At 36.4% G+C, this 25,013-nt stretch overlaps 1 protein-coding gene across 1 annotated transcript in view; it reads left to right on the plus strand.

Annotated features, from left to right (window-relative positions):
* The window catches only part of fgf24 (fibroblast growth factor 24), a gene marked incomplete at its 5' end in the record, with an annotated part of 44,652 nt that extends 23,378 nt beyond the window's left edge, over positions 1-21,274 (plus strand). Inside the window, 3 exons of the mRNA XM_079839280.1 lie at positions 9,424-9,595; positions 16,571-16,677; positions 19,163-21,274. Coding sequence (XP_079695406.1) covers positions 9,424-9,595; positions 16,571-16,677; positions 19,163-19,441 — 558 coding nt within the window. The 3' untranslated portion in view covers positions 19,442-21,274. The remainder of the gene's footprint in view (positions 1-9,423; positions 9,596-16,570; positions 16,678-19,162) is intronic.
* Positions 21,275-25,013: the final 3,739 nt, after the last annotated feature.

Below are 25,013 nucleotides of genomic sequence, written 5' to 3' on the forward strand. Positions count from 1 at the left end.
GTCTGTCTATCTGTCTATCTATCTATCTATCTATCTATCTATCTATCTATCTATCTATCTATCTGTCTGTCTGTCTGTCTGTCTGTCTGTCTGTCTGTGTGTCTGTCTGTCTGTCTGTGTGTCTGTCATCTATCTATCTATCTATCTATCTATCTATCTATCTATCTATCTATCTATCTATCTATCTATCTATCTATCTATCTATCTATCTATCTATCTGTCTATCTATCTATCTGTCTATCTGTCTATCTGTCTGTCTGTCTGTCTGTCTCTTTAAAATATATAAAATCGATATATAGAACAAAGATGAAATCTAAGCGACCAAACAAGTTGTATTTCCCTTTAAAAGCTACTAAAGTAAGACTAGCTGCGATCTCAGGCTCTTTTTCAGGAAGATGACTAATTCAGCCAACAAATAAGTAATTAGATACGTGCAGTTCCTCAAATCCGTCTTTACTGACAGATGTACATACCTCACAAGGCGGGAAGGGCTTAATAAAGGCTTGTTTTCTCCTGGCAAATGGGTCAAGGCATGGTGATTATGAAACTCGCATCAGAATGTCATAATCAAAGGGGGCGATCACCCCTCCGACCAGGAACAAAAGCCACTGGTCTGAAGAAAACGAGACCCATGTCGGTTATATAACTCCGTGCGTTCAGTTCTGTTCCAAAGCGGTTGGCACAAACAAGGCTTTAGTGTGGCACGGCCTGCTTTCTGAGCAGTGATGACAGGACGATCACCTGCTTCTACTGCTAACCTTCGCTGTTGTTCTCCCTGAGAAAACAAACAAAGTTGTTATTAAGGAGATGCAGTGAAAGACGGGGAGATAAGCGCAGTTTAAGTGGCGGAGCACTGAAGCGTTGTTTCCTGAGATGCATCCTGCGCAGAGAGTGGTGTCTGCAGATAGGGCCTATCTGACATGCAAGAGTGGCTCGGCTTCTTAGCAGGGACGGGCCCGAGCTTTTGAAGTCGCAGTGAGATCAGTTTGCCTAGGTTTGCTTTGAAGGGAATCGGGCGGCATGATAAAAATGTTTGGCCGTGGCTGGCTCTCTGCATAGGCATGCCCTCTGCCTTCCCGCTCCCGTCCGTACGCAACTGTGTACAAAACACATCTCTGTGTTTGAGATGGCCAGATTTCTGTGTGTTACTGCAAGCACGTTTTAATTGAATATTTAGGATTGTTCAATTATATTGGATAAGGATTAATTCATTCAATTTGATGGAATTTTACTATTAATATGAACGTGTAAATCTTAAAAAAAGGCTTAACATTTTTGAGTGTAAAAATAAAGGTTTTTGCTCCAATGCCACAGGATAACTATTTTGTTTTTAATCTTTTTTTTCTCTATAAAGAATGTGGAATGGAAAGGTTGTATTGATGTTAAAGGTTCTTAATGGACCCATTATTTTTGAGAGTGTAGGTGCAATGTGTGAGTGCGACTGAATTTGTCCAGAAAAATAAAGAAACACGGACTGAAATGAATTCACTTTATTTTTATATATTTTTTTTTAGAAAGATTTAGGATGACCAGTTTTAACTACTATGTGAATAATAGTCGAAATAACACTTAACCACGTTGTGAAATGCCTTTGGGGATTGTTTAACCCTTTAATGTATGTGTCCACTGCAGTGGTCAGATCTTTAAAAGTTATTTTTAACCATTCATGATGTGATTTTACTTCCAAAACCACAATGAAGGATCACTTTTGACCTTTTATATGACTGTCCTCTTTATATGTCATTGTGTTTTTATTTATTATAGCATGCATTTAAAAGTTCTTCTCCAGTATTTGTTAATAAATATACACTGACGTTCAAAAGTTTGGGGTCAGAACTTATTCTTTTAAAGAATCAACTACTTGCATGCATTATATTGATCAAAAGGGGCAGTGATGTTACAAAAGCAGATTTCTATTTTGAAATGTTCTAGTCTTGAATGTATCATGGTTACAACAAAAATATAAAGCAGCACAACTGTCTTCAACCTTGATCATTTTAATAAATGTTTCTTAAGCAGCAAATCAGCATATTAGTAAGATTTCTGAAGGATCATGTGACATTGAAGACTGGAGGAATGAGGCTGAAAATTCAGCTTTACATCACGGGAATAAATTACATTTCAAAACATTATTATGATAGAAAACAGTTATTTGAAATCCTAATAATATTTCACAATTTTACTGTATTTTTGACCAAATAAATGCAGTCTTAGTGAGCATAAAAGACGTTTGTTAAACGAATCTGTTTTGCGATCGAATAACTCATGCATTAACGGGTTAATTTTGGTGGTTGTGTCATGTGCAGTCCTGCATTCAACGTGAATCTCTATGGAAGTTTCTTTCTCAACTCTGTTGAAAAGATTTTTTTTTTTTGTACCGTGAGCTGCGTGTTTCCCCTTGTGCTCTCTAAATGTCATTAATTAGCTGAGGTTAAAATAACATGGAGTGGAAGCATGTAATGTGAGTGTAATTAACCACCTGAGAGAAGCCACATAAAAGCTCATTACAGGATAATTACCCCTCGTTTCAGCCCGAGAGAGTAGTCTTGGCTGGGACGGAGATTCCAGGGTTTTTAGAGGTATATGTTTTCCTCACATGGAAGGATGACAGAAGAGGAGGAGGAGGAGGAAAGATAGAGGCTTTTGGATGAGAAGTGGATTGGTGATTTTTGTGTAAAGCCTCGGGTGAGTGTGAATGTGAGCGATAGGAGAGGCCATGGCAAGCTGCATTGTATTTTATTATGTTAGTGCTTTAGTGTGTGCATGTGTGTATCAGTGCAACAGTTGTGTACATGTACTTCCCATACTTACAGGTGTGTATGTGTGATTTATGAGGGTGATTCTTACCTTAGGCAGATATTTGTTTGATGACAGAGTTAGATCTTTCAGGTGGATAATTGCTGGAGACTTGCTAGTGGAAATTGAAAACTTCACTTCTCGCTGTAGCTCCAGGCTCAGAGTATTCAGATGTTTTATTTAGAGAGAGAGAGAGAGAGAGAGAGACGGGCACCAAAACATGCAGGAATCACTGTGACCTGAACCTTCATTGGATGTTTTTAAGTCAACATGATATCAAAATTTGACCCTGTTTACTTCCTTAATGCATATTTCTGGTCTCATTGTGAGTGATCTTATTGCAGCATGTTTTGCAAGTGTGTCATAATCTTTCAGCAGAATGTAATAAATAGCTTTTCCTCTGAAACGACTACCATTTCCAATCAATTTATGAAATACCACGCTACCTTATTTCAAATGATGAAAGTAAAAGCCTAATCATATTTTGATCAAATAAATATGGAAGCTTGTTTCCGCCACAGAATAAAACAATTAAAAATTATTGCGTCTTTACATCTCGCAACTCTTTTCTCACAATTGCGAGTTTGCATTTCTTAATTCTAACTATTTTTCTCACAATTACAAGATGTAAACACACAATTGCGACTTATTATAAATTCAGAATTGCGATATATAAACTCAATTGTGGGTAATAAAGTCAGAATTGGGAGATATTAACACAATTGGGAGTTATCAAGTCAGAATTGCAAGATATAAACTCAATTGTGAGTTATCATGTCAGAATTGCGAGATATAAACTCAATTGCAAGTTATAAAGTCAGAATTGTGAGATATAAACTCAATTGCAAGTTATAAAGTCAGAATTGCGAGATATAAACACAATTGCAAGTTATAAAGTAAGAATTGGGAGATATTAGCTCAATTGCAAGTTATAAAGTCAGAATTGCGAGATATAAACTCAATTGTGAGTAATAAAGTCAGAATTGCGAGATATAAACTCAATTGCAAGTTATAAAATCAGAATTGCGAGTTATAAAGTCAGAACTGTGAGATATAAACACAATTGCGAGTTATAAAGTCAGAATTGTGAGAAATAAACACAATAGCGAGTTTTAAAGTCAGTATTGCGAGATATAAACTCAATAGCGAGTTTTAAAGTCAGGATTGCGAGATATAAACAATTACGAGTTATAAAGTCAGAATTGCAAGATATGAACTCAATTGCGAGTTTTAAGTTCAAAATTGCGAGATGTAAAAAATTACGAGTTATAAAGTCAGAATTGCGAGATATGAACAATTGCTAGTAATAAATTCAAAATTGCGAGATATAAACAATTATGAGTTATAAAGTCAGAATTGCAAGATATAAACATAATTGCGAGTAATAAAGTCAGAATTGTGAGATATAAACTCAATTGCGATTAATAAAGTCAGAATTGCGAGATATAAACACAATTGCGAGTTTTAAAGTGAGAAGTGCGAGTTATAAAGTCAGAACTGTGAGATATAAACACAATGGCAAGTTATAAAGTCAAAATTGCAAGATATAAATACAATTGCGAGTTATAAAGTCAGAATTTCGAGATATAAACTCAATAGCGAGTTTTAAAGTCAGAATTGCAAGATATGAAATTTAATTGCGAGTTTTAAATTCAAAATTGCAACATATAAACAATTACGAGTTATAAAGTTAGAATTGCGAGATATAAACATAATTGCGAGTAATTAAGTCAGAATTACGAGATATAAACACAATTGCAAGTTATAAAGTCAGAATTGCGAGATATAAACTCAATTGTGAGTAATAAAGTCAGAATTGCGAGAAATAAACTCAATTGCAAGTTATAAAATCAGAATTGCGAGTTATAAAGTCAGAATTGTGAGAAATAAACACAATTACGAGTTATAAAGTCAGATTTGCGAGATATAAACATAATTGTTTGTAATAAATTTAAAATTGCGAGATATAAACAAATATGAGTTATAAAGTCAGAATTGCGAGATATAAACATATTTGCGAGTAATAAAGTCAGAATTGCGAGATATAAACTCAATAGCGAGCTTTAAAGTCAGAATTGCAAGATATGAATTCAATTGCGAGTTTTAAATTCAAAATTGCAAGATATAAACAATTACGAGTTATAAAGTCAGAATTGCGAGATATAAACATAATTGCTAGTAATAAAGTCAGAATTGCGAGATATAAACTCAATTGCGATTAATAAAGTCAGAATTGCAAGATATAAACACAATTGAAAGTTATAAAATCAGAATTGCAAGTTATAAAGTCAGAATTGCGAGATATAAACTCAATTGCAAGTTATAAAGTCAGAATTGCGAGATTTAAACTCAATTGCGAGTTATAAAGTCAGAATTGCGAGATATAAACACAATTGCAAGTTATAAAATCAGAATTGCGAGTTATAAAGTCAGAATTGCGAGATATAAACACAATTGCAAGTTATAAAGTCAGAATTGTGAGAAATAAACACAATAGCTAGTTTTAAAGTCAGAATTGCGAGATATAAGCACAATTGCAAGTAATACAAATCAGAATTGCGATATAAACACAATTGAAAGTTATAAAATCAGAATTGCAAGTTATAAAGTCAGAATTGCGAGATATAAACTCAATTGCAAGTTACAAAGTCAGAATTGCGAGATTTAAACTCAATTGCGAGTTATAAAGTCAGAATTGCGAGATATAAACACAATTGCAAGTTATAAAATCAGAATTGCGAGTTATAAAGTCAGAATTGCGAGATATAAACACAATTGCGAGTTATAAAGTCAGAATTGTGAGATATAAACACAATTGCGAGTTATAAAGTCAGAATTGTGAGAAATAAACACAATAGCGAGTTTTAAAGTCAGAATTGCGAGATATAAACACAATTGCAAGTAATACAAATCAGAATTGCGAGATATAAACACAATTGCAAGTTATAAAGTCAGAATTGCGAGATATAAACACAATTGTGTGTAATAAAGTCAGAATTAAAAGATATAAACATAATTGTGTGTAATAAAGTCAGAATTGTGAGATATAAACTCAATTGCAAGTTATAAAGTCAGAATTACAAGATAAAAACACAATTGCGAGTTATAAAGTCAGAATTGTGAGAAATAAACACAATAGCGAGTTTTAAAGTCAGAATTTCGAGATATAAACTCAATAGCGAGTTTTAAAGTCAGAATTGCAAGATATGAAATTTAATTGCGAGTTTTAAATTCAAAATTGCAAGATATAAACACAATTGCAAGTTATAAAGTCAGAATTGTGAGATATAAACATAATTGCGAGTAATAAAGTCAGAATTGCGAGATATAAACACAATTGCAAGTTATAAAGTCAGAATTGCGAGATATAAACATAATTGCGAGTAATAAAGTCAGAATTGCGAGATTTAAACACAAATGCAAGTTATAAAGTCAGAATTGCGAGATATAAACTCAATTTCAAGTTATAAAATCAGAATTGCGAGTTATAAAGTCAGAACTGTGAGATATAAACTCAATTGCAAGTTATAAAGTCAGAATTGTGAGTAATAAACACAATAGCGAGTTTTAAAGTCAGAATTGTGAGATATAAACTCAATAGCGAGTTTTAAAGTCAGAATTGCGAGATATAAACAATTACGAGTTATAAAGTCAGAATTGCAAGATATGAACTCAATTGTGAGTTTTAAGTTCAAAATTGCGAGATATAAACAATTACGAGTTATAAAGTCAGAATTGCGAGATATAAACATAATTGTTAGTAATAAATTTAAAATTGCGAGATATAAACAATTATGAGTTATAAAGTCAGAATTGCGAGATATAAACATAATTGCGAGTAATAAAGTCAGAATTGCGAGATATAAACTCAATAGCGAGCTTTAAAGTCAGAATTGCAAGATATGAATTCAATTGCGAGTTTTAAATTCAAAATTGCAAGATATAAACAATTACGAGTTATAAAGTCAGAATTGCGAGATATAAACTCAATTGCGATTATTAAAGTCAGAATTGCGAGATATAAACACAATTGAAAGTTATAAAATCAGAATTGCAAGTTATAAAGTCAGAATTGCGAGATATAAACTCAATTGCAAGTTATAAAGTCAGAATTGCGAGATTTAAACTCAATTGCGAGTTATACAGTAAAGTCAGAATTGCGAGATATAAACAATTGCAAGTTATAAAATCAGAATTGCGAGTTATAAAGTCAGAATTGCGAGATATTACCACAATTGCAAGTTATAAAGTCAGAATTGCGAAATATAAACATAATTGTGTGTAATAAAGTCAGAATTGTGAGATATAAACACAATTGCAAGTTATAAAGTCAGAATTGCGAGATATAAACATAATTGTGTGTAATAAAGTCAGAATTGCAAGATATAAACATAATTGTGTGTAATAAAGTCAGAATTGTGAGATATAAACTCAATTGCAAGTTATAAAGTCAGAATTGCAGATAAAAACACAATTGCAAGTAATAAAGTCAGAACTGCGAAATAAACACAATTGCAAGTAATACAAATCAGAATTGCGAGATATGACCACAATTGCGAGTTATAATGTCAGAATTGCGAGATATAAACATAATTGTGTGTAATAAAGTCAGAATTGCGAGATATAAACACAATTGTGTGTAATAAAGTCAGAATTGCAAGATATAAACATAATTGTGTGTAATAAAGTCAGAACTGTGAGATATAAACTCAATTGCAAGTTATAAAGTCAGAATTGCAAGATAAAAACACAATTGCGATATAAACACAATTGCAAGTAATAAAAATCAGAATTGCGAGAAACAACCACAATTGCGAGTTATAAAGTCAGAATTGCGAGATATAAACATAATTGCGAGTAATAAAGTCAGAATTGCGTGACATAACCCAAATTGCGAGCTATAAAGTCAGAATTGTGAGATATAAACACAATTGCGAGTTATAATGTCAGAATTGCGAGATATAAACACAATTGCAAATAATACAAATCAGAATTGCGAGATATAAACACAATTGCGAGTTATAAAGTCAGAATTGCGCCATATAAACACAATTGCAAGTAATAAAAATCAGAATTGCGAGATATAACCACAATTGCGAGTTATAAAGTCAGAATTGCGAGATATAAACATAATTGCGAGTAATAAAGTCAGAATTGTAAGATATAAACTCAATTGCAAGTAATAAAGTCAGAATTGCGAGATATAAACACAATTGGAAGTAATACAAATCAGAATTGCGAGATATAACCACAATTGCGAGTTATAAAGTCAGAATTGCGAGATATAAACATAATTGCGAGTAATAAAGTCAGAATTGTGAGATATAAACTCAATTGCAAGTAATAAAGTCAGAATTGCGAGATATAAACACAATTGCGAGTTATAAAGTCAGAATTGCGAGATATAAACACAATTGGAAGTAATACAAATCAGAATTGTGAGATATAAACACAATTGCGAGTTATAAAGTCAGAATTGCGAGATATAAACACAAGTGCAAGTAATAAAAATCAGAATTGCGAGATATAACCACAGTTGCGAGTTATAAAGTCAGAATTGCGAGATATAAACATAATTGCGAGTAATGAAGTCAGAATTGCGTGATATAAACACAATCGCGAGCTATAAAGTTAGAATTGTGAGATATAAACACAATTGCAAGTAATAAAGTCAGAATTGTGAGATATAAACACAATTGCGAGTAATAAAGTCAGAATTGCGAGATATAAACACAATTTCGAGTAATAAAGTCAGATGCCAGATATAAACACAATTTCGAGTAATGAAGTCAGAATTGCCAGTTATAAACACAATTGTGAGATATAAAGTCAGAATTGCGAGATATAAACATAATTGCGAGTAATGAAGTCAGAATTGCGTGATATAAACACAATCGCGAGCTATAAAGTTAGAATTGTGAGATATAAACACAATTGCAAGTAATAAAGTCAGAATTGTGAGATATAAACACAATTGCGAGTAATAAAGTCAGAATTGCGAGATATAAACACAATTTCGAGTAATAAAGTCAGATGCCAGATATAAACACAATTTCGAGTAATGAAGTCAGAATTGCCAGTTATAAACACAATTGTGAGATATAAAGTCAGAATTGCGAGATATAAACACAATTTCGAGTAATAAAGTCAGATGCCAGATATAAACACAATTTCGAGTAATGAAGTCAGAATTGCCAGTTATAAACACAATTGCGAGATATAAACACAATTGCAAGTAATAAAAATCAGAATTGCGAGATATAACCACAATTGCGAGCTATAAAGTCAGAATTGCGAGATATAAACCTAATTGCGAGTTATAAAGTCAGTATTGTGAGATATAAACACAAATGTGAGGAAAAAGTCAGAACTGCATGATATAAACTCACACTTTCAAATTATTAAGTTCGAATTGCAAGATATAAAGTCAAAATTGTGAGATAAAAAGTCGCAATTACCCTTTTTATTTTTTATTTTGTGGCGGAAAGTCTTTCAAAAACATAAAAAATCTTTCAGACCCCAAACTTTTTTTTTTTAATGAATTTTTATGCATGCGGTTCAGCGTTATAAGGATGAATCAAGTGAATCAAGAAATAGATCAACACTTTTTGTTGTTGTTGATTCTAGGAATCTCACCAGAGTTCCGCCGACTTCCGGTTCTACATCGAGAACCACACCCGAGACGACGTGAGTCGGAAGCAAGTGCGGATATATCAGCTCTACAGCCGGACCACTGGGAAACATGTGCAGATCCTGGGCAAGAAGATCAACGCCAATGGAGACGATGGGGGCAAGTACGGTACGGGAGTGTTCCTGTGCTCTCAGATGAATAAACCATTCAAAAGAACCTTCATCATTTGACTCTATTCTCCTGTTGAACATATTAGGCAGAATGATTTAAAGGGATAGTTCAGCCAAAATTGAAAAGTCTGTCATCATTTATTCAGCCTTATGTCATTCCAAATCGGTCTGACTTTCTCAGCTAACATCGCACGTTCTCTCAAAGTTATGAGCAAACATTCTTCCACTAATATTAATAGAATGTTCGTTCAGTTATCTGGTCTTTGATAATGTTCTCAAAACGTTAACACAAAAACATTATTTAAACATCATCCATGGAAGGTTTTTTTCATTCCATTATTCACTGAAAATACAATTAACATTAGAGTTTTAGGAATTAAACATCTCAACCTTCCTTAACCTGTGACTGCATCATTGACTGTTTACATGCAACACATTTTAGATTAAAACATGCATATTGCAAGGGTGTGAATTGGAATTTGGGGAATTCAGGATATTGTCTTAAACTGAATCACATGACTCAACACTTTTTGAAATATTGCCAAATTCATATCGGAATATTGTTGTGAATCATGAACGAATCCTCCAGAGATCATGCAAGGATCTAACTTTCCCCAGATCAGCAGAGAATCTGGGCCAGCTATCATTTCTAAGATGAACTTCTTCTCTTTAACATCCAACCTGAACCGTTATTAATCAAAATGTATCAGTGTAAACAAAACAAAAACCACAGAACTGATGGGCAGCGTGCCTCAGCGGTACTAGTGTGAGAACAGAAACAGAAACTCTGTGTGAAGATAAACACACTGAATGCTGCTCTTAACTTTGCAGACTGATACAAGCGTGTTTATATTGCAGTCTTGTGCGCGTTTGTGTCAGTCAGAGCTGTTCAGCATAAAGATTCCACAAGAGACACGACTCCATAAACCTTTAGTCCTGGATTCCTGTACCTGTTTCTCTGGTTGTCTTACAGTCCTTTGGATTTCAAGTACCCCATTTCTGTTTGTTTCTTCTTGAAAGGAGTTTTATTCTAATATCTGTGCTAAACCCGAGTGAGGATAAATGGTTCAACGTGACCTGAAGTTTTATTAGTTCATGTTTGTAGCATTTTGTCACATTAGAAGAACACCTGGAAGCATCCTTGATGGAAAAGCAAGCTTAAACCAGCCTATACAGGTTGGCTGGTCTTAGCTTGTCTTCCAGCCAGGTCATGCTGGCTTAGCAGGGTGGTTTTAGAAGAGTTTTGGGCACTTTGAAACAAACCAGCTAAAACCAGCTGAACACCAGTTTGGCCAGAATGGGAGACCAGCTTAAACCAGCTACATCCATCCTAAACCAGCTTATGCTGGTTGGCTGGTCTTAGCTTGTCTTCCAGCCAGGTCATGCTGGCTTAGCAGGGTGGTTTTAGAAGGGTTTTGGGCACTTCTTTGAAACCAACCAGCTAAAACCAGCTGAACACCAGTTTGGCCAGATTGGGAGACCAGCTTTAACCAGCTACATCCATCCTAAACCAGCTTATGCTGGTTGGCTGGTCTTAGCTTGTCTTCCAGCCAGGTCATGCTGGCTTAGCAGGGTGGTTTTAGAAGGGTTTTGGGCACTTATTTGAAACCAACCAGCTAAAACCAGCTGAACACCAGTTTGGCCAGAATGGGAGACAAGCTTTAACCAGCTACATCCATCCTAAACCAGCCTATGCTGGTTAGATGGTCATAGCTTGTCTTCCAGCCTGCTGCTGGCTTAGAAGGGTGGTTTTAGAAGGGTTTTGGGCACGTCTTTAAAACCAACCAGCTAATACCAGCTGAACACCAGTTTGGCCAGAATGGGAGACCAGCTTAAACCAGCTACATCCATCCTAAACCAGCCTATGCTGGTTTTAGCTGCAGGATTTTTTTCTCAAGGGAGGATCAAGAATATTACATTTTGATGGCATAGTTGACCTACAAATGAAAAAGTCATTGTTTACTCACCTACGTGTTGATCCAAATTTGTATGACTTTCTTTATTTTATGAATTTTAAGTAATTATTTACTTAAAATCTTGATATCAACCTTAAAGGCACAATATGTAAGATTCACCACTAGAACAGTGTTATATATTTTGTTGACTTGTGTACTTACAAATTTTTCCAAGAATGTTTAAATCCAGACAAATAAGCAACTTTAACCAGGACACGGACCGTGTGTCGCCTATCATTGACATCGTACCCGCGTTACCCTCGATTTCTTTTTTTTGTGTGTGTAGAAACCATGGAAACTCTAAAGACACTTTAATATATGATGTGTTTTATTAGACAGGTGAGTGGAGACATTCATCGACAGAAAACGAATAATTGTTATATAGCTCAACACAGTTAGTCTAATTGTTTAAATCTGGTTTTCCTGATTTACCACGGGTATCATGTTTTACCATAACCAGTGTTGGGGAAAGTAACTTTTCACACCAATATTTAAATAAAAAGCCTCAGACTGAGGTAAAAATGCTAATTCACACGTGTACAGTAGAGGGCGCAGCTCAAACAAACCTTTCAGCTGTGTTTCCATTCTGGATATGGAAAAATAGGACAGGAGAAAAAAAGTTTAAAACTTAATTCACCTATATAAACAAAAAAATAAAGTCATTTTTTCTAATGGTTTAACTGAATCGTCGAATGTCAACAGCAAGACATTGGTCAATAAAGTGAGATTAAATGCATACAAATATATTTGTTTTATTTAAAATGTAATTATTGGAGGTTTGCACAGTATTCTGATTTAGCATTTACTGATTTTGTTTTATTCATTGATTTTGAAGAATACTGAATCTTTTTTTTGTGCAAGTGAGATGAGTAAATGCATGCTTACATTTAGTCTAGAACCACGATATCCATCATGTTCACACACAACGCCTCTGCACTTACTCCCGATTTCTCTCAACATGGAGATAGGAGAGCTGTCAGTCAAATATATTTGAAAATGTAACTTGAGTTACTTTTTTGAAAAGTAATGCGTTACTTTACTATTTACTTGAAAAAGTAATCTGATTACGTAACTCAAGTTACTTGTAATGCATTACCCCCAACACTGACCATGCCTAATATCGATCTAGTTTACTGCAGTGTGCAACAAGTGTCTCATAGTAACCGCCGAGTGAACACACACTAATGAGAAGCATTATAACATAACTTTCAACACACTCAAATGTATCTAATATGATAAACAGCTCTGCGTTACCCCAAATACACATGACTGGAAGAAGCGGAAACGCTCGTCTGCGGCGTAATAAAAGCTCCACTGCTCTCGAGGTGTGTGTCGCGCTTGTCTCTCATTATTAGCAATCACTCCAGCTGCCTCGTTCCGCTCCAAAGGCTTTCAGCCCCACCCCGCTTCATACTAACGCTATATCTTTAATACATCGGCTCATCAATGAATATGATTTCTGCCCGAGTCCAGTCAGATTATTTTCCACCGGCTGTAGAGGTGAAGACAACTATTACATATTGTGCCTTTAATTCTCCTTTGCGCATGAATGAGAAAAGTAACAATGGCTCATTTGTGAATTAATCATACAGATTTTGAACAACATGACAGGGAGTTAATGATTACAGACATCCCATTTTCGTTCATTTAGAATTTGATTGACAGTTCATTTGGTTAGTCTCTGGTTTGCGTTCATATTTGTGTTTTGACGGTTAGGGTTGTGTTCTGATTGTAGTAAGTCTTACAATAGCTCACAGGAGTTCAGTGCGTCAATTGTTATCTTCATATGTCTGTGCCATTAAACTGGAGTGTGTTATTATTCAGGTATTTTTCTTCAAACTGGCCATGACAGACATGGACCGAAAAGAAAAGAGGCACCATAGAAGCAGACATTTTTATACTTGTGCCTGCTATAGTGCCCCTTGTGGCAGTGTTGAGAATGCAGCATGTAGGTTTTATGAGATAATGAAAAGATAATTAATTAAATAAAAAACACCTTCATGTCACACTACAATAACCCAACATCAAAGAAAAAAAAAACTGTCAACATGACCATAAGTTGTTAAATTAATGAGACATTCGCTTAAAATCTTTGGCTTAAAATAAGTGTGGGTATCTGTTGTGTATTTGAAACATGTGAAATTGAGCTTTCTAGTTGTGTTTTCAGCCTTAATGGTCATTATTGAGTATTTATTTATGGCAATGTTGTTAATGTTCACTATCTAATTAATGTTTTGTTTTGATGTTAAAATAGGGTCTAGTATGTATTTATGGCGATGCTGGTAGTGTGCTTTATTCAGGAAGTATTTACAGGAATGTTAGTTATTGTTCATCATGTTTTGAACTGGCCCAATAACAGCTGTAAGTGTGTACGGCAGATCTAGCTGTTGTTTACTGCTTAAATGTGTTAGTGTCTGGTTAAGCAGTGCAGCGTTGGCTGAGTTGTTCCTCTGTACCTGTGTTAGCATGAGAGGAGGCAGATCCAGGTAAACCCCCACACCTGGCACCTGTGAACTCCATGACACTTTCACACACATGCATGCACGTACGCACACACACACACACACACACACACACACACACACACACACACACACACACACACACACACGCATATGAAATGTCCTCATACGTCGTAATACCAATGTAATACCAATGTAATATCCGTGTCATTATACAAATTTGTGTCCTCACAAACACAAACACACACACACACACACACACACACACACACACACACACACACACACACACACACACACACACACACACACACACACACACACACACACACACACACACACACACACACACACACACACACACACACACACACACACACACACACACACACACACACACACACACACACACACACACACACACACACAGCTTCCATGTTTTATGGGGACTTCCCATAGACACAATGGTTTTTATAATTTACAAGCTGTATATTCTATCCCCTTACACAAACCCTACCCCTGAACCTACCCATCACAAAACTTTCTGCATTTTCAAAAACAATCACGTAGTATTATTTATAAGCTGTTTTCCTCACAGGGGCCAAAAATGTCCCCACAAGGAAAAGGATTTCAGGTATTGCCATCTTTGTGGGGACATTTTGTGTATTGTGTATTTACTACAGTAAGAACAGTCAATTATGCATAGTTCAATCCTTAACCCTAACCCTAATTCTATAGTAAGTACATGTAGTTATTTACTATTACTTAACTGTATAATTAAACTGTAACAAGGACACCTTTAAAATAAAGTGGAACCCTGTTTTCCTCATAGGGACAAAAAAACGTCCCCACACACACACACACACACACACACGCACACACTGTTTTTCAGCAAGGATGCATTAAATTGATGAAAGGTGACAGTAAAGACATTTGCTGTTTGCGTTTTTGTGAAATGTGAGGACATTCCATAGGCGTAATGGTTTTTATACCGTACAAACCGTATATTCTATCCCACTACACTGTCCCTACCCCTAAACCTACCCCTCACAGGAGACATTCTGCATTTTTACATTTTTAAAAAAACATCACTTAGTCTGATTTATAGGAGGTTTTCCTCATGGGGACCTAAAAATGTCCCCACAAGGATGAGGATATTACCATCTTTGTGGGGACATTTTGTCCCCATAACGTAGGGATTACCAGGCCACACACACACACATGCACACGCACACGCACACACACACACACGCGCACACACGCACACACTGTTTTTCAGCAAGGATGCATTAAATTGATGAAAGGTGACAGTAAAGACATTTATAATGTGACAATTAAATGCTGTTCTTTTGAATCCTGAAAAAAGTATCTCTGTTTCCACAACAATATTTATCAGCAATTTTCAACATTGATAATAATAAGAATGTTTCTTGAGCGTATTAGTGCTGGATCAGATCTTACACACGTATGGCTCATTTATCAGCAAACACTGGCCTTCCCATAAAAAATGTCTTCGGTTTCACCCCTGGTTGACTTTTATATTAGTGAAGGTCAGTGTGTCCTGTTAACATCTGTGCTTGAATATTAATAAGCTACACCGGTAAGAAATCAGCTGATGCACAGATGGAGGGCTGACCTCTTTAAACATTACATTTTTAGGTGCAGTGTTCATTTAAATACAGGTATAACTGCGCTATGTTTTAGGCATATATCTTTTAAAACGTCATGTTCTTGTGCTGAGGAGGGAGATCTTTCCCACCCTCATTTGATCTCAAGTGCCCTGCCTGGATTAGTCGTTCCTCTCATGTTGCCCCGGGCTGTTTTCGAAGGGGACAGTTTTGGTGTTGCTCTCTAAGCCTCTCTGCTTTGAGCACCTTTGAATAGCCCAGTGTGTTAAACAAATGGATCATCCTAACTTTTTGATTGAGTGAGCACGAACTAAAGGCAAGTGGAAACCCAATCCCTGGGGATCTGAACTGCTCCAAGGAGTTTGGCAGATTGCTTCCCCCCGAGAGAGGGGACCCTTAACAAAGGTGCTTACAGAGAGAGAGAGAGAGAGAGAGAGAGAGAGAGAAAGAGAGAGAGAGAGAGAGTTTGAGGGGTTGTGAGGGAGCTGTAGTCTATGATGAATCATTACGTTCAATGTTTTAATTGTTCACGTGCCAAATGTACTTTTGCATAAAAAGTATATTATTTTATGTACCAAATACTGTGTAAAAATCCATTGAATGTATATATGCTATAAGTGAATAATGCTTTTTAAAGTAGTGTCTTTTGTACAGCTACATAGAATAAAATATAATAGTTATCCTACTGATTGGTGAATCTCGTAAAAAAAAAAAAAAAAAACAAAGAAAAAGGTCCAGGTCATATTTCTCTGCAGAATCAAAAGAAAGAAACAAAGAAATTATACTTTGTATATAACTATTGACCAATACCACTGTTTTAAATATATATTTAAAAATATATTTATACATATTTATGTACATTTTATTCTGTGCGCATCACATTATCTTCCTGAACTTTGAGTAAACTGTATTTTATTTGTATCTGCAGCTCTACTTGTTGTGGAAACAGAGACATTCGGGAGTCACATTCGAATTAAAGGAAAAGAGAGCGGATACTACATCTGCATGAACAAGAACGGCAAAATTATTGGAAAGGTATGTTTACTTTGCTGGTTTTCTCAGATTATATTCAATGGGATTCAGACCGTCAAGCAAACAACAGGTCAGAAAAGAATCACATTTGTGCCAGATGAATGTCATGTGAATGTACAGAGAAAGCGTTTTTGGTTTCTGTGTATGCATTTGATTTACTCATGAGCTGATGTATTATTGCATGAATAGAAGTACTGTGTACTTATGTTTTGCATGTTAATGATGTACGAGCAATTTTTGATATACATTTTCAAAACGACTGCTACTGCAACCAACTCCTGATGGCAGTCGACACACATGTTCATGCCATCTATTCAAACAAAAGTGAAATATTGAGGCTGGCTGTTTGAACTTAAAATTGTCGCTTTTTTCCAATTTCTTGTAACTGCCATACCACAAACAAATCTAAGTGGAAAGGCCAACATTTGCCATGAATAGGACATTACGTGCTCCACTGGCTTGTTTTGAACTGATCCTAAGTTGAAGGGCACAATTATTAGGAGACGACTATGTGTCCTGTCATTTTTGTAGTAAATGTGTGAACTGCACATCAGTTTTTAATCAAACTTTGAAATCAGTTCTCCCAGTCAGCCGAGAGAACAATGAAATGTCATTTTTGAAGCTTCCCTTGTTCTTCAAACCACATATCAGCGTAAAATCACTTCTGATCATTTCATTTGGTGTGAATCGTTTCTTATGCTGAATTTGAGGCGTATATATTGTGAAATCATCATAAAAAGGGTTTTTAAAAGAGTATGTTTTTTTGCTTTTCTTCACTCATTGGATTATTGAAACATAGTTGTTTATGGTTATTAAGCGCTCTCTAGAATACTTGATTGTAATTGGTCAATCATGACATTTTGCAGTCAAACATTGTTACCAGGTAACCGATTTCCTAAATATCTTTGCTATTTTATCTTGCTGGGTCTTGAATCACCCCAGGTGAAAAATACGTACTATTAAATGTATTAAAAATGCATTTTATTATATTTGTATTGTACTAAAAACATACTCAAGTACATTTTAAATGCATTTAATAGTACGTATTTTTCACCTGGGACATTACGCTCTTTTAACATTTTTTAACATAATTTATTAGATCTATAGAATCTTTTATTTAATTATTTGGTGAACCATTATCATTATCATCATTGTTAATTATTTTATTTGATTTATTAACTATATCCATTATTTAATTATTTGGGAAACCATTATCATCATTATTGATTCCCTGTTTTGCGGTTCATTTTTATTTAATTTAATATTTAATGTTTCATTTAAAGTACCCCTATTATGCTATTTTAAAGTTTCCTAATTTAGTTTTGGAGGTCTCCAACAACAGGTTTACATGCATCAAAGGTCAAAAAAACTTTAATTTTCTCATAATATACATTACACATCACCACAATGTTTAATGATTCTCAAACGACTCGATGGATCAATCAGTCTCTCTAAATCCCTCCTTTCCACGAGCCTACTCTGCTCTGATTGGTCAGATGGCCCAGTCTGTTGTGATTGGTCTGCCGCGTACATGGCATATTGTGGAAACAAATGCCATTACCATAACTGAACTCCAGCTCTGTCAGGAGGCTTCCTAAAGCTCAGCGATAGGACACACTGTAAAGACAGTAATGATGACGTTGATTTTACATAAATCCCAGCGAGAGTCCGAATCGATGATTTCAACCCGAACCTTGAGTAGGACGTTTCTCAGTGATGCTACTCAGTTTGAGGTACATTATGAGATGTTTCAACTGTAATTCCTTACCATGAGCATTAGCAAGTGTATGTCCATCAACAAACCTGTGTGTGTGTTTGTTTGTGTGTGTGTGTGTGTGTAATGTATTGCGGTGAACATGTAATAAGTGTATCAATAACAGTGCATACGTTAGCCCAGCTGATGTAAACACTAAGATTTTCAAAACAAATCTTGCTCCATCCTTTATCTTTACTCAAAGTAGTAAGAATGACAGACAATCTGCATTAAAAGACACAGTTTTAGCAAGAGTGCAGCCCACAGCTGATTTACAGTATTTCAGTAGGACAGTAATAACGCGAGTTAGCCGGTTAGCCAGATACTTACACAATATGAAACACAATAAACACATTGAAGAGCACAGCGTCTTCTCGACATGATGCTATCCAGCAGAGTTTGAGATGGTTTCTCTTGTGTCTGCGAAAGCAATAAGTGAAAGCGAAAGCAATAAGCAATAACAAAACGAAACGGCTTGCGACTCGTTTAATTGACTCAGAGTCGACTCTTACTTTTGAGAGACAATAACTTTATATACGCTGATTTAAAACTTTGCAGGATGTTTTCATTCACTTGGAACTATGTTACACACTACATGAAAGGTCATTTTCGAAAATCCATAATAGGGACTCTTTAAAATTATATTTAATTTGATTTATATATGGTTTAACAACCATATCAGACCATCAGTTGAGGGGTCATTTTCTGACATTTCGCCTTGTCCTCTCTCCTCAGCCCAATGGGAATAACCAGGAGTGCGTCTTCGTGGAGGAATATTTGGAGAACAACTACACGGCGCTGGTGTCGGCCAAGTACAAAGGCTGGTATTTGGGTTTCAATCGAAAGGGTCGACCCAAAAAAGGCTCGAAGACTACGCAGACGCAGCAGGAAGTGCATTTCATGAAGCGCCACCCCAAAGGAAAAGTGGACCCTCTGGAGGAGTTCCGCTTCACGACGGTAACGAAACGGACACGAAGGGCACGGCGTTTAAAATCCAACCCTAAAACGAACTGAGTCGGTGAGGATGAGCATGCACCGCTCCCCGAGGACACTACATGCTTCTTGCCTTACAAACACCTTAATCTTATCCGAAACAGGAGCAAGAAGAGGACACAGATAAACAATTGCTACGGATAAAAGACAAGAAGCTTAAAAAAAAAAGTTCAAAGATGTTTTATTTTTATATTTCAGAAGCGTTGAGTTTCTCCCAGCAGTTGAATGTGGGTCTTTTTTTAAATGTAATATTGGTGTCTGTTATTTTATTTATACTGGATTAACTAAGGACGACCTATAAGGAACTAGTGTCTCCTGCCTTGACACGTTTCCTGATAAAACTCTGGAATAGCGACGAGAGCAAACCGCACCCCCTGGGAAACCTTTATTATTTTCATTCGTGTTGACCCCGAGAACAAGGATCCAATATTTTCCACTGGAATGGGCTGTCATGGAAAAACAACGAGAGAGCGATAACAAGGTCATGTGACCTTTTGCAGGCCTCCATAGGTAAACGTGAAGCTTTGAGTGCAATATTTTGAAGAGCCGTGTCGTTCATCTCTGTCGAATGCCTTTCTCATCTGAGCAGACACCAGGCCTTCTCGTGGGCCGAACATGCAGAACGCTTCGATATTTTTTTTGTGTATTCTGTGATTCAGCTTAGATCGACATGCTTTGACTAGCTAGATATCGGCGTTAGCTGTGGTGATAGTGTGTGTGAGAACCAACAGACAGAAGCTGGAATACGTTTTCGGGAATTGCTGTAATGCTCTACGCCTACAGCTGGATCCTGCATATGTGCTGATGATGCCGTCACCCTGTGTCCTTTCTGAAATTCAGCTACCAAAACATCCAGTGCATTGCTCTTAATTTTGACTACTTCCAGGTCACTAAGCCAACGAAATCGGTCCGCCCGACAATCAGTCATGTATTCGAGAACACTTGCTCTCGGTTCTAGAGCGTTCGAGACGCAGGTGCACAGAGGAAATCCCTTCTGCAGACGCTGGACTCTGGCCACTGTTGGTGAGGTCGACTCTCCATATGGGTATAGCTGTAGTATTCACACGTCTATATACTCATCGTCTGTCAGACGTTACTAACAATCATGACACACGTACGATTAAAAAAAATGTATGCAAAAATAATAATTTTATTACTATTATAATATATTTATTGCCTTTCTCTGTAAATATGACTTGATGAATTTATTTGACCTCTGTTAATAATAATAAAAAAGAGGACTATATATGGAAAATTAATAAATGTTATCAGACTGTTTTTGTGCTGTTCGGATATGTGGATGTGTGACGACAAATATCACAGTGCTAGAGACTCGACTTTATCGCTGTTATTTGACTTTAGACTAGTCATTTCCTTTTCACTACTCACAATCTACCTGCTCCTTTAAAGAGATGCAGTGTGATTTCATAATCAAATGTGCTGGTCAAAAGACTAATTTCAGCCGAATGTGTTATTATTAACTAATTCACTTTCTGAGGTGTGCATAGTTTAGAAACAACCATTGTCATTAGCTTTTAATATCACAGGTGCATCACAACAACACTCTGACATTTAAATTAAATTTTGGATCCCATAAATCTGTAGATATTTAATAATAATAACTAGTGCGGTCAATCGATTAAAAAAATTACGAATTAATCACAAAAAAAATCTGCGATTAATCGTGATTAAAACATCTGAGTTTTTCATTTTTTATATTGTAATAATTTCACAGTTACTCTCCAAATTAAAAATTTAAAGACAGTATATTTTAATTTGTGTAATGGCACAAATTATGAATGAAGGCCAGTCACTGATACTAATACTGCTACTGATGTCTCTATGAAATAGATTAAAAAAAAAACAAAAAAACATTAATGATAGACATTCATCATTATAGTGTAATTGAAAGCCATTTCAACATTTACTACTAAGCATTAAAAAAATAACAACTTTTAATTTATAATAAATGTCATATTTACCTGTGGGCTTCATATATAATCAATTTGCAGAAACTGAATAGAATAATCAAACACTTATTGCATATTTTAAATTAAATATAGATTAATCGTTATTAATGCTACACTTGTCTCTGTTATGTTTGTTCTTTGATTAACATTAATGACAGACATCACAGCAAGTGGTTTATTAGGCTGCTGTCACCTTAAGGTCTGCCTCTCCGAACATGACGCGGATCTGACACACTCGCATCTCATTTTCTCAACTCTTTAAGTTAATTTTAAGACAGCTCTTAAGGTCCTTTCACACTGGACGCGATTTTGACGCGTGAATAATTGCGCAATGGTTTTATTTTTTGATCAGCTGTTTGTGTAATGACTGCTTCCTCACCGAACGCGAATGTGCTGTGGCGAAAAAACTATGTTTATTTTTTTTGTTTGGTTTTGTCTATTTTCTTAAACTCTTGCAGTGACAGAAAAGGCTTAAACCAATCACATACAAGGACATAAAGGTCACGAAATGTCCAGTTAATGTCATTAGCTATTCAATCAACATTAACTTTTGCCATGTATCGCATTTCTCATGAGATTACGGCTGTAGTTTTAGTTACAGATACAGCTGTGTTTGCCCACTGTAGACTACAGAAAATGATAACATCCCCTTTTGAGTTAAAACTCATAGATTATTTTTCTAAACCTAATTGTGTTTGCGACTATGGAAAGTGAATGTGTTTCCGCCAGTACGACTGTGGCACTTAAATGTTTACATTGTGACTCAACTGGAAACAGCAGCTCCGGATCGATTGCACTCTAATTAAAAAAGGTTCTATATGGCACCAAGAATGGTTCTTCGTCGTAATCATAGAGGGACAACTTTTGGTGCTATATAGCACCATATCTTAACATGTTCTGTATATGGTAGCGGTGCTATATGGCACCATAGTTAGTGGTGCTATATAGCACCTTAGTCAAAGAACCGGTGAAGAACCTCTGAAGAACCTCTGAAGAACCACTGAAGCACCAAAATTGGTGCTATATAGCACTTAAAAAGGTTCCCCTATGATTACGAGCCAAGAACCATTTTTGGTGCCATATAGAACCTTTTTTTTAGAGTGTGGTTCCTGAAGTGTGTGTTTATCTTGTCAGATGCGCTGCTACTTTCTCTGGAGGAGCTCCTCAAATTGTCCCGCGGACATTTGAAAGTAAGTGCGGAACCGGCCATGATAACGTTTTAGCTCCTGTACAAGATTAGCATATTCCCTTCAGACTCTCTGTTCTTTTAAGACTGCAATCTAAAAAAAAAAGGTTCTATATGGCACCAAAAATGGTTATTGGCTCATAATCAAAGGGGAACCTTTTTTAGTGCTATATAGCACCAATTTTGGTGCTTCAGTGGTTCTTCAGAGGTTCTTCACCGGTTCTTTGACTAAGGTGCTATATTGCGCCTCTAAAGAACCGCTGAAGAACCACTGAAGCACCAAAATTGGTGCTATATAGCACTAAAAAAGGTTCCCCTATGATTATGAGCCAAAAACATTTTTGGTGCCATATAGAACCTTTTTCTTTTAGAGTGTGGGTGCACCCAAAACCTTCTGTTCCGGTCTTTTAAATAAAATGAAAAGCTCGTCTTCACTGGACGATGAAGTGTCCATGTTTTCTCAGCTGTCCGTGAATGTTTGGGAATGTTGGAGCTCTGAAACGTCACAGAAGTCGCAAATTCGTCTCGCGTCTGATGTGAATGGTTTTGACGCGAACTATTCGCACACTAAAGATTCGAGAGAGAGAGAGAGAGAGAGGGGCAACTGCTAAATGCTAAACATTCACATTCGGTGCCATGATAAATATTGTTTGCGCTGTGATTTACCAGCGTGAGGGCGGGGCAACCTGTCACTCGAATGAGATCGACCAATAGCAAACCACAACCATCCAATCAACTCCCCATGGACATAATCAAGTCCCGCCCTACATTTGTTCTTGTTTGAGAAGCTGTTTTCACAATAGGGAAAACTAAAAAGACTATCACAACTTCCGTCTCATGCCGACTTTAGGATAAAACTCAAGGCCCGAGACTTAACTAAGACTGACAGTTTAAGAAAGGGTCTTGAAATGCGTCAAACAGACCCACATGCTGGGATCTAACGTACATTCCCTTCATGACATAATGTGCATTTCCTACACAAAGCATGCAAGCATGTTCTTAGACGGCCATAACTAGTAGGCGCCTGGAGCGTGCTAAACGCAGAGCGAGGGAGTTGGCTTCTGACGCAGAGGTTACGGTAGACAATTTACTATAGGACGCGAGACAAAGAGGCGAATTGCACTCTGCAAGTTGAAGACACGGTCCAGAAAATGTGTCATGGGGAAGTTATGAGGCGTTTAAAGACAGTGAAGAGTTTCTCAGACAACATGGGGATTCAAGGATCATTTAGATTCAAGGTTATATCAACAGAGCCCCTCCTCGCCTTTACATATTACCGCTTTTATGAAATCAATTAGAACCGAAGGGAGTGAAGGAATGCTCAAAGAGAATGTTCGGAAAGGTATTAAGGTCAATGGAACTATTCCTTTTCCAAATGGATTTCCAAAACTTCTGGTATGAAACCTTGTTCTGGGAGAAATTACTTCTGTGGATGACAGCGAGCTCATTAGACAGTCTGCATTAGCCACTAGAGAGAATTTATTCTAACTCTCGATGTGTCAATAACAGACTCGAAGAAGGTGAAACCGAGAGCTCTCAAGCAAAAACCGCTGTCAGAACGGTGGTACATTTTTTAAACGCTGTAACTCTCCCCCTCCGTGTGTCTCGAAGCTCTTAGGAGTCTTCTTTTGGCAAAGCTCTGAGACTTTGCTCTCCCTTTAAAAAGGAGGATCAGGAATGTAGGGTAAGATGTCTCATAATGTTGTGTTCTGGAATGATGTTTACAGCAGTAGTCAAGCTGAAAGATGGCCGGTTTGAGGGAAAAATGCCTTTTGTTTAACTTCTCACTGATGTTATCAGACGCCGCGCTGCAGCGCAGCCACCTACAGCGCGGGGAGACCTGGGGATGTCAGCTGATTTAGATGTCAGACGGATTGTCTTTCTTTTCCCCTTTTTTATTATTCCTTCCTTTAGGCTGAATAATAGCAGGCCGTATTTTTTTAGATGGGTGTCCCCTCTAAGCTTGAATTACTCGGGCCAGACTGATCTGAGAAGATCCTCGAGCTTGCGCACACAGGAGTCTGTCCGAGTCTGATGATGTTTAATGCAGCGCTGCTGTTTTGGGTTTGCTTCGACTCAAACCCCATTTTTTTTCTACACGCATTTTTGGTGATGGGGTGAGTGGGAGGGCTGATGCAAGAGGTGATAAGACTTAAAAATGTTTTAAAGTTGCTGAAAAATATGTACACATTTAAACAACGGCACGGCGCTACACGTTCTAGACATCCACAGACAAATCTCGGTGTTTTTCTCTCTCGTTCTCTGAATGAATGACAGAGAGCTCTAGAAATTACTAACTACCAAGACCCATTTTTGTGACCGTTTCTTGGAAAGTGGCCATGCAATTTGACAAATGCAATTAATAATTCATCGGCCACTTTATTAGGTACACCTTGCAAGAACCGGATTGGACTCCTTTTGCTTTCAGAACTGCCTT

Source organism: Gobio gobio, assembly GCF_949357685.1.
Source record: "Gobio gobio genome assembly, chromosome: 16".
NCBI classification, from domain to species: domain Eukaryota; kingdom Metazoa; phylum Chordata; class Actinopteri; order Cypriniformes; family Gobionidae; genus Gobio; species Gobio gobio.